Genomic DNA, 11057 nt, shown 5'->3' on the forward strand with positions numbered 1-11057 from the left:
TCAGACCCTTGTGCTTGCTAGGGAAGCGTTTATTCTATTGAGCTATCTCCCAGCCCTTACATATAGTTAAGTACTATGACAAGTTGTATAATTTGAGCATACTCTTTGGGAAGCAGTAAAGTGATGATTAATGGTTTTGTTTGTTTGCGACAAGGCCATACTATGTTGTTTAGGCTGGCCTTAAACTCAGTAATCCTCTTGCCTCAGCCTCTCAATGCTGGAACTACAGGCATGCACATCATACCTGGCTAATGGTACTATTTTTAAAAAAATATTAAATACCCTACTAAGTCATTGATCTCTAAGAGTGTGTAATTTTATCACAGAAAAGGAAGCTAGGTTTGGCACATGCCTGTTATCCCAGCTCTCAGGAGGCTGAGCCAGGAGAATCATTGTGAGTTCAAGACCAGCCTGGGCTACAAAGTAAGCTCAGGTATTGCCAGCCAGATAGCTCAGAGGACTAAAGCACCTGCTTAGGCAGGCACAGCAACTGGCATTCGATCCTAGGTGTGCCATGCTGGCCCCATCCCCGTGGTACACTGAGATGGTGATTGAGACTGGACATAGTGGCACGTGCCTGTAATCCCAGTACTTGGGAGACTGAAAACAGGAGAATCATTACGAGTCCAATCTAGGAAGACCCTGTAGACCCTATTCTAAAATACATTTTTAAAAAAGTGAGCTGAGGGGCAGCCTGAACTATGTAAGCGAGACCCTGTCTCAAAAAGACAGGAAAAAAAAAAAAAAAAGAGAAAGAAATCTGTGCTTTATTTAAACAGAATTAGACTGATCTAGTTCTTTCTCTCCTCCCCACCCCCAGGTGGCTTTGGACATGCTAAATCCTCATGTGGCATTGCCTGCTTTATACCCACATCTTAAACAAGGTGGTGTATGTGTTGTATATCTAGCAAAGTAAGTAATGGGAAAATTTTCCTTTGTGATGTGATTTTAAAATATACTTTTCTTTTGCCTAAATACCAGATCCAGTATTCATTTTGTAGCTGAGAAAGCTCTATGTATTATGTTATAAAATTGCTGTAATGCAACAGGTGTGGTGACACATGTATGTAATCCCAGCAGTGTGGAGGCTGAAGCAGGACGACTGCTGTAAGTTTGAGGTCAGCTGGACTACATAGTTCAAGGCCAGCCTGAACTGCAGAGTGGGGCCTGCCTAAAAACAAAACAACAACAAAAACCCTGTTATATTATAATGCATGGTCTAAATTCAATAACCGTGTATATTCCTGTTTAAATCATTCTTTACAAATATAGTAATGAGGTGACTATTTCTTCTGATTGAAAGACAAGTTTTAGAAGTATAATGTGAACAGTAATATTCAATTATGGTCTCTTTTTTTTAATGTCACAGGTGAAATTATTTATTACATACCCTAAATTGCATGTTCATCCTCCACTAACCTGATTTAAGTGGCATTTAAATTTGGGTATTATCACTTAAATTTAAGTATGAATTACATCAAACTAAAATAAAAGTTATTATTTTAGTGGAAATGTTAAGTGCATTTTTTTGCCTTTCTGAAAGCATCACACAGGTTATTGAACTTTTAGATGGAATTCGCATCTGTGAACTTGCACTCTCATGTGAAAAGATAAGCGAAGTCATTATCAGAGACTGGTTGGTTTGCCGTGCAAAAGACAAAAATGGAATTTTACCTAAAAAAGTAGAACCTAAAATCAACACAGATTTACAATTACATTCTGAAAAGGAAATTGAAGATGAAATTGAGGTGTTTCAAGAGGATAATGATGGTGAATTTCAATTTTATTTTATCCATGTGTTCATATTAACAAGAATGGATAACTGAGTGTATTGACCAATAGGTAATAAAAATGTTCCTTAGAGATTTTTTCCTATAAAACTTTTTTTTTCCTATAAAACTTAAAATGTGGTATTTATTCAGTTAAATTAAGATGTGTAAGGGACAAAATAATGAATTTTTCTGCCTTTTATGTAAATATCTTGTATCTTTGAGCTTTGTATAAGATTCATATTTTGGGTGTGGTGGCACATTCCTATAATCCCAGCACTCAGGAGGCTGAGGCAGGAGAATCATGAGTTCCAGAGCAGCCTGCGCTACAAAGTGAGTTCAAGGCCAGCCTGAACTACATAGCAAGACCCTGTCTCAAAAAAAAAGAAAAAAAAAATCGTAAGTTGCTTGTTATCAGGAGGTTGGTTTGTAAAAAAATTTAAATATACTAAAACATATTGATTGTATTGATTAAGTGGTACTGAGGATTGAACCACAAAGGCACATCCTTAGCCCTTTTTATTTTTTTATAGTTATTCAGCAGAGGTGGTTATGTTGCACATAGCCCTTTTTATTTTGAGACACGGTCTCACTAAATTACCCAGGAAGGGTCAAACTTACAATCCTCCTGCATTAGGCTCTTCAGTGCTGGGATTATGAACACACCTGCCTCTACCAAAAGATGTTTTGTTTTTATCTTTTATTTATTTATTTTTTGCAGAACCAGGGATTGAACTCAGGTCCTTGTGCCTGTCAGGGAAGCACTTATTCTACCAAGCCATCACCCCGGCCCCATGTTTTTTATCTTTTAAAGACAGGGTATCACTATATAATTCAGGCTGGTGTTGAACTCCACAGAGATCCTCTTGCATCAGCAGGATTACAGGTGTGCACCACCATACCTTGTAATGATGTTTTAAATACACATCCATGATTATTACTAAAAGAATGGATTTAACAGATCTGTCTTCAAATAGTAACACTGTGCAAACTAACTCCTAAACTTGGGCACACTCTTGTAATCCTAGCACTTAGGAGGCTGAGGTAGGAGAAAAGCTGTGAGTTAAAGGCCAGCCAGAACTACAGTATTGAGACCCTATCTCAAAAAACAAACTAAAAACAAAAAAACAACTCCTAAGATGATGCTCACATTCTTTCAAGAGCTAAGTTTAGGTCCTTGTTGTATGTACAGAGAATTTAAGGTTTTCAGGTATCCACTGACCTATTTCGTTATAATCCCTATGTAAGGTTATTATGTAATACTTATGAATTATTTCTATACAATAACTGACAGAGTAGCCCCAAAACAAATGCTTGAGAAAGTCTCAGGGATGGGCAAAGTGGTACATGGCTCTAATCCCAGTATTTAGGAGTGTTGGTGTGCTTCCAAGCTCAAGACCCTGCCTCAGGGGCTGGTGAGATGGTTCAGTGGTCTAAAGCACCTACTTAGAACAAACTTAGCAGAACACAGGGACCACGGTTCAATCCCCCAGCACCACATGCCAGCCAGCCCCGCCCCCTGGTGGGCTGAGCTGGCCACACACACACACCCCACACACAATAAATAAATTAAAAAAAAAAGACCCTGCCTCAAAAAAACCAAAAAACAAACAAAAAGTCTGAAAGGGGCAGTCATTAATATTTAACTTTTTGTGAACAAATTATGAAATAGTAGGGTGGGCTTAGCTGGTCACAAATTTTATATATATATGTTTATAGTGTATATCTCTACTTTTTTCTGCAGTAGAAGAATCACAGTCTGATTTGCCATATGGATCCTTTCCCTATATTGCAAGACCTGTCCACTGGCAAAGTGGTCATACAGGTGAGTAACGTGTTTAATGCATGTGAAATTATTTTGTTTTCTAACTAATGCAATGCACTGACATTACTTTTTTTCTTCTTTTAAATTAGCTTTCCTTGTCAAGTTGAGGAAAGTCAAACCACAGTGTAACTGAATATCTCAGATGACAGCAATGGATTTGAGGATGAAAAGCATCAAGCTATATTGCTAATCACTACTTTTATAAATAAGTACTTTTTAGCTATCGCCATAATTTTTTTATTACTATATGTATAACTTTTACATAAAAGTTTGAAAAATAACAAAAACTAAAGAAAGCTGTGTAATATTGCAAAATTGCTTAAGTGTCCCATTTTGACATTGGTCTTGCATTTGACATTTCATAGCTATTGATTCCATGTTGCTTTAATTGAACCATCTTATTCTTCACTTCCTGTAAACCACTCCATAGATTTGTCTTTCTTCATGAAATTAGCGTTCTTTTCTTTGCTTGCTTGATGGTCATTTGCAACTGAAATGAAATAGGCACTTTAATATAAATTATCTGTATCTGTATATTTTAAATATGTATTTCAATGGCTTGTACATATTTTAAAAATAATAAAATTTGGGTTATAATAAAATTGATAAAACTGAGTTTTAACTACCTTAAATTTTTTTTTTTTTTTTAAATGTAACTTAAAAAAAATTCTGGTCATTGAACCCAGGGCCTCAAGTGTCATATGTGCTAAGTACATGAGCTATATACTCCATGGTTGACAACTTTTAACTTTCATTTCTGTCAGAATCTTAACTATTTTGAAAGCACATCAGAGTCATTATATATAAGTAAAATGTAGAAATACAAGTTAGACATGGATTAATTAGGAACAGATAGGACTTATTTATCATTTGTGAGAATCAGTTATTTTCCATTTACTATATACCACACACTTTCAAAAACTTTATAAAAATCTTTTGCTGAATAGGTGAAGAAACACCTACTGAATTCTCAGTATAGAAACACAGAAAGTGGGAAAATGGCTCAGAATAAGTGGTTTCCTGGCAAGCGCAAGGGCGTGAGTTCAATCCCCGGTCCTGCCAAAAAAATGAATAATAAATAAATAATGGAAAAAAAGAACACACACACACACACACACACACAAAGTATGAAAAGTAAGGTAGCATGACTCCTCCAGATAGCCATACTGGATACAAAGATATTGAAGTAGGTAGGCTGCCAAAGAATTCAGAAGACTGATGTGTAAAATAAGTAATGACCTCAAAGAGGACACAAATACAAAGCTGGGCACGGTGGTGCACACCTATAATCCCAGCACTTGGGAGGACTGAAAGTCTGAGCCAGCCTGGGCAAGTTAATGACTTAATGAAAGTACAAGTGTGGGTGATACTGCTCGCTGTGAAGCCCTGGGTGTAGTCTCTAGGACTGGAAAAAAAAAAAAAAAAAGAAACAGCTGCCTGAATTAAGGAAGACAATGCAATCATTTTTTTTTTTCCTTTTTCTTTTTTGACACAGGGTCATGCTGGTCTTGAGCCCCTTTTTGTAGCCCAGGCTGGCCTTGAACTTATGGATCCTCCTGCCTCAGCCTCCCAGCTATGATTATAGGCATGCACAACCATGTCTAGCCAAGAACATAAGATTTAAAGGAGTAATTCAACAAAGAGATAGAAATCCTGAAGAACCAAACAGAAATTCTGGAAATGAAAAACACATAAAAAACAGTGGTGGCGAGCCAGGGAGATGGCTCAGTGGAATAGGTTCTTCCCTGGCAAGCGCAAGGGCCTGAGTTCAATCCCCGGTTCCACAAAAAAAAAAAAGTGGAAAGCCTTACCAATAGGACCAAGAAGAAGATAGAATTTGAAGGCTTGCTGGGCTTGGTGGTGCAAATCCCTGTACTCAGGAGGCTGAGGAAGGAGGATCGCTGCAAGCTTGAGGCCAGCCTGAACTACATAGGCACCAGACCTGCCCTTAAGGCACCCGCAAGTCACCAAAAAAAAAAAAAACCCTGTCTCCAAGAAAAGAACTGGAGGGTTTGAAAGTAAGGTTGAGGAATTACTACATGCTGACACTATTAAAATTATGAACAAAATATCCAAGAACTCTGGTCATGATTAAAAACACAAACTTAAAGTTTTGGAGTGTAAGAAGCAGCTTAGGTTCAGACTTACAGCATAGGAAATCTGATGAAACAATAACAGAAAGCTGGGGGCCTGGCCCTAGCTCAGGCCTTTAAGTGGCTGCTTCCACAAAGCTGTCAGACTCAGGTTGCTGGAGTTCGAACCTCACACCTCTACAGCTGGCCAAAAGTGCCCTGAAGGCATTCGCGGAACAAAAAAAAAAAAATAACAGAAAGCTTCCCAAATCTTGGGGGAAACATAGATGTCTAGGTACAGGAAGCATGTAGAATCTCAAACAGGCACAACCAGAAAAGAATCTGCCCACTTGATGTTATGGTTAAAATGACAAAAATACAGAAGATGGAAAGTCTATTAAAAGATACAGGGGGCTGGGGAGATAGCTCAGTGATCTAAGCACCTGCCTGACAAGCACAAGGACCCAGATTCAATCCCCAGTACCACATGCCATGCTGCCGTGCTGGCCACCCAAACCAGGCATGGTGTTTTACAGCTATAATCCCAGCACTGGGGAGGCTGAGACAGGATGATTACTGCAAGTCAGAGCTGTGGAGCAAGACCCTATACTACATAAATACATAAATAAAGTATTAAAAAAAAAAAAAGATACAGGAGAAAAATGCCACATCACTTAAGAGGCAAGCCCATGAGAAAAACCTCAAACTGCTCTGCAGAAAACCCAAAGGCTAGGAAGGCATGGAACAAATATTTCAAGCCCTGAAATAAAATAATTGCCAACCTAGATTACTATATATCCAACAAAAATAACCTTTAGAATTGAAGGAGATGGGGCTGGGGAGATGGCTCAGTGGAATAAACGCTTCCCTGGCACAAGGGCCTGAGTTCAATCCCTGGTTCCGCAAAAAAAAAAAAAAAAAAGAACTAAAGACCTTCCAAGATAAGCATAAACTAAAGAAATTTATGACCACTAAGCAACTTTGCATGAGGTACTTAATAGAATCCTGCCCACAAAAGAGGAAGAGTAAGCTATTGAGAGGAAAGAATAAAACATTAGATAAACAACAGTATGGCAGGAACTAGTTGCATACCTTTCTGAAATAGCTCAGTGTAGTCATAATTCTTTAATTAAAAGACAGGGTAGCAAACTGAAAACTTAAAAAATTAATTTTTCTTTTTTTTTTTTTGCAGGGGGAAGGGTGTGCAGGGTGTTCAGGGTCTCACTGATAGATGGGACTCATAGTGATCTGCCTCTTTACAGCCTCCCAAGAGCTGGGATTACAGGTGTGTGCCACCACACCTAGTCTCAGTTGTCATCCCAGTATGACCTGGGGGTTGGGCCGGCTCAGCATGCCTGGGGATTGAACCCCCGACCCCTGCACCTGCTTGCAGGCACTTTAATCGGCTGAGCTATAAAAAATTAAAATTTAACCTGTTTGCTACTTGCAAGGAACACTGTTAGCCCAGGGTTCCACAAAAAGGAAAAAAGACAAAAACAAAAACAAAAACAAACCAACACTGTTAGCAAAGACATACACAGACTGTAAGTGAAAGGATGGACAATATTCCATGCAAATGGAACCTGAAAGCAAGCAGGAGGAACCTGAAAGCAAGCAGGAGCACATTGCTGTGCTCATATGTGACAAAGCAAACGTTAAGACAAAGGTAGGTAAGGTAGAGGAGGATACTACGTATTGGTAAATGGAACAATCTACCAAAAAGATACAACAGTTGTAAAGATATATGCACCAAACATAGCTGCACTCAATTTCATTAAAAAAAAAAAAACTACTGTTCAACATAAAGGGACATATAGGTCCCAACACAGTAAAAGTGGGTGACTTCAATACTTTCCTCTCACCAATAGGTCACCAGATTAAGAAAATCAGCAAAATCTAGGCATGGTGGTATGTATCAGCACTGAGGAAGCTGAGGCAGGAGGACCCTGTCTCCCAACACACGACCCCCCCAAAAAAAAAAAATTACTGGGACCAGGGAGATGGCTCAGTAGACTAAGTGCTTGCCTGGCAAGCTCAAGGGCCTGAGTTCAATTCCCTGGTTCCGCCAAACAAAAAAAAGAGACTTGTATCCTACTACCACCCACACCAAAAAAAAGGAGGAAAAAAAAATTACTAAAAAAATCAGGTTGCTGTGTGTGATACATGGAGCTGGAGGGCTGCCTGGGCCCCCAGAGATGCCAGCGTGGTATGTGCGGGTGCCACATCTCCCTGCATCTTGCCTGGATGCATTTGGAGACCTGAGGAAGATGAGCAACACCAGCTCCTACCAGCTTTTAAACTTTGCCATGATCGTGTCTTTGAGCTTCTACGGAAAGGCTTGATCGTCCTCACAGGCAATGAGCCCCACTGTGGAACTGAGGGGCAGCATGGAGCCAGCCAGCCTTCCACCCAGGACACCTTCTGTTCCTCACAAACTTTAGGAAGACCCTAGTAGAGCTAGTGAATAGTTTTTAAAGCTGAAGGATGGTGGGCTAGGGAGATAGCTTGGTGGTCTAAGCAAAGCAAAGGACCTAGGATGAAACCTGCTATGCTGGCCCTGGAACCCCAAGTATACTGTGCCAGTCCCAAAACCAGGTGTGGTGGTGCATGCCTGTAATCCCAGTGATGAGGAAAATGAGACAGGAGAATCACTATGAGTCCAAGCTGCGTAGTAAGACCCTGTTTCAAAAAATTAATAGTTTTTAAAAATTAGAAAAAAGTTGAAGGACCAGACATTCCAATAGTTCACAGAGTAATCAACGTTCATAAAAAAAGATAATGGTGAAGCCTGGGGAGATAGCTCAGTAGAATAAGTGCCTTCCTGGCAAGTGCAGGGTCCTGAGTTCAATCCCTCGTACCACACACACACACACACACACACACACACACACACACAAAGATAATGGTGGCTGGGGGTTGTGGGTTAGCTCAGTTGTTTTAAGTGTCTGCTTGGACAAACCTAGTCAGGGGCAGGGGACCATGGTTTGATCCCCAGACCCAGCCCTAAGGCAGCCTGAGCCAGCGCCCTGGCATCAAATTTCTGACTGAAGATGGTAATAGTTGATGACAGAGGCTTGTACAAAGGAGGCCATAACTGGCTTGAAAAGAAGGACATGGTAGGAAAAGCATGAAGGTTTTTTACCATATGTTGGTATGGTCACCATAATAATGACTGTTCAAAATGTAAGTATGCACTTTTGACTCTAATGGGTGCATATGTGTTACTAAAACATGAATCCTGGGGCTGAGGAGATAACCCGGTGGTCTAAGCACCTGCCTGGCAAGCGTAAGGGTCCAGGTTCGATCCCTGGTACTGCATGCCATGTCGGCCCCAAAATCAGGTGTGGTGCATTCCTATAATCCCAATGTTGGGGTGGCTGAGACAGGAGGATTACTACTTGTTTGAGCTGTGGAGCGAGACCCTGTACCAAATAAATAAAAGATTAAATAAAAAGTAAAACATGAATCCTAACGAGAGAAGCAGTTCTGTGACCAGACTGAAGTGAATTGTGTTGACAGAAGTGTTTTTGTTTTTTTTTTGCTCCGAATGCCTTCAAGGCATGACTGGCTGTCTTGTGTTGTGGGGATCGAACCACAGCAACCTGAGCCTGCTTTGTTGAAGCAGCCACTTAAAGAACTGAGCTAAGGGGCAGGCCCCCAAGTGAATTGTGTTGAAAGAGAAAAAGTAATATATGTGAAATGTTCCACTTTCTGTATAAAAGGAAACTCTGTAGAGATGTTTTTATCTTGTCCAAATGAATGATTCATCAATTAAAGAAAACATCAAAGTTAAAGTACACCATAGATAAAATGAACACCATAGATAAAATAAAAGGACATTCCATCCAACAACTAGAGAATATATGTTCTCAGCATATATTTGTTTGTCGAACACTCTTCAAAATAGTTCAGACTTTAGGACAAAGCAAAGTGTGTGTACAAAAATTGAAATAATTTCTTGTATCTTATATTACAATGGAACTAAAAATAATACCAAGAGACTATAAATCCATGGTAATTAAACAGTTCACTTTTGAAAATCAGTGTGTTATTGAAATTGGGAAGGAAATTTAAAAATTCCTAGAAATCAAGTGAAAGTGGAAATTCAACATACCAGAATCTCTAGGATAGTACTGAGGCAAGTGCAAGGAGCTGAGCAGGACCTTCAGAGTCAGTTCAAAGACTTCTCCAAGCAGTAAATTGTGCCAATTAAGAGAACTGTTTGATTTCTCAGGTTGGCAGCATTACTGCTCTAGAATAGGGGTGTCAGCAGCCCATATTCCTGGATGCCTCAGATTGTGGTGTCATCTTGACTTCACAGCATTAAGCATATGCTCTTTTCCAGCACAGCCAGAGTACCCTGTGTCCAGCAACTTAACCCTGTACAGCTGGGTCTCTAACACTGGATCAAGGCCTCAGGCTTCCAGAGTGCTTGTCACATCTGGAGTTGGAGGGACTGTGAGCTTGAAAAATAAAAAGTGGCCTTTGGCTGGCCAAATAGCTCAGTGGATTAAAGCACCTGCTTAGGCAGACGCAGTGGCCAGGGTTCGATCCCCAGCATGCTGTGCCGCCCCGCCCCCAGGGTCACTGAGAAAGCAATTGAGACTGGGAGTGGTGGTGCCCGCCTGTAATTCCTGCTCTTGGGAGGCTGAATACACAGGTGGATCACTATGAGTCCGATCTTTGTAGTAAGACCCTGTACTTAAAAAAAGAAAAAAAAAAGGCCTTTGGAATGAAAATCAAGTGTAGTTCCTGTTTGTAAACCCAGTTCTCATAAGAATTGCTCATGCTTTCTAATGGCAATACAGCTGGTATGCACTAGATGTCACTAGAAAGTGCAGAAGGTTCTCTGGTGATCAGTCTTCTTTATTCAATGGTATCTTTCTTGGGTGCAGCAGGAGGGACCTCTGGACCATAAGCCTGAGCCAGGGAATCTATAGGCTATTTTCTTCTGGTGGAACTATGTTTCTTTTGGTCATTGTCTGTTTCAGGGCAGCAGCAGCCTCAGGAGGGTGGGGGCCTACGTCCCATGGATGGCATTATCTTGAGTCTTCAAGAGCATCACCTTCTATCTTGGGAGGGTTCTGCAACCCAAGGGAAGCATCCCAATTCAGCTCACATGAGAGCAGCCATTATTTGCCAGCATCAGTGTGTGCTGTGAACCTCCAGGGGACTAAGGAAAACTCAGGGTGCCTTTGCCAACTCCGTGGTTAAGGCGCTAACCCAGCTGCATTCCCACACAGTGGTTCCCAAGTTTGCGTGACAATAGTACATAAGTAAGTTGAAAGAAGAGGGATGAGCTGGAGAGATGGCTCAGTGGTCTAAAGCACCTACTGAGAACAAGCTTGGCAAAGCAAAGGGACCGCAGTTCGATCCCCCAGCACCACATGC

General features: G+C 40.5%; 2 protein-coding genes across 2 annotated transcripts in view; one reads left to right on the forward strand and one right to left on the reverse strand.

The window, feature by feature from the left end:
* The window catches only part of Trmt61b (tRNA methyltransferase 61B), a 26818-nt gene extending 23042 nt beyond the window's left edge, over positions 1–3776 (forward strand). Inside the window, exons 4-7 of the mRNA XM_023711124.1 lie at positions 821–912; positions 1544–1770; positions 3514–3594; positions 3684–3776. Coding sequence (XP_023566892.1) covers positions 821–912; positions 1544–1770; positions 3514–3594; positions 3684–3727 — 444 coding nt within the window. The 3' untranslated portion in view covers positions 3728–3776. The remainder of the gene's footprint in view (positions 1–820; positions 913–1543; positions 1771–3513; positions 3595–3683) is intronic.
* Positions 3777–3967: 191 nt separating this feature from the next.
* The window catches only part of Spdya (speedy/RINGO cell cycle regulator family member A), a 48458-nt gene continuing 41368 nt past the window's right edge, over positions 3968–11057 (reverse strand). Inside the window, exon 5 of the mRNA XM_023711108.1 lies at positions 3968–4101. Coding sequence (XP_023566876.1) covers positions 3993–4101 — 109 coding nt within the window. The 3' untranslated portion in view covers positions 3968–3992. The remainder of the gene's footprint in view (positions 4102–11057) is intronic.

This window comes from Octodon degus, unplaced genomic scaffold, assembly GCF_000260255.1.
Source record: "Octodon degus isolate 3935 unplaced genomic scaffold, OctDeg1.0 scaffold00019, whole genome shotgun sequence".
In the NCBI taxonomy this organism is placed as follows: domain Eukaryota; kingdom Metazoa; phylum Chordata; class Mammalia; order Rodentia; family Octodontidae; genus Octodon; species Octodon degus.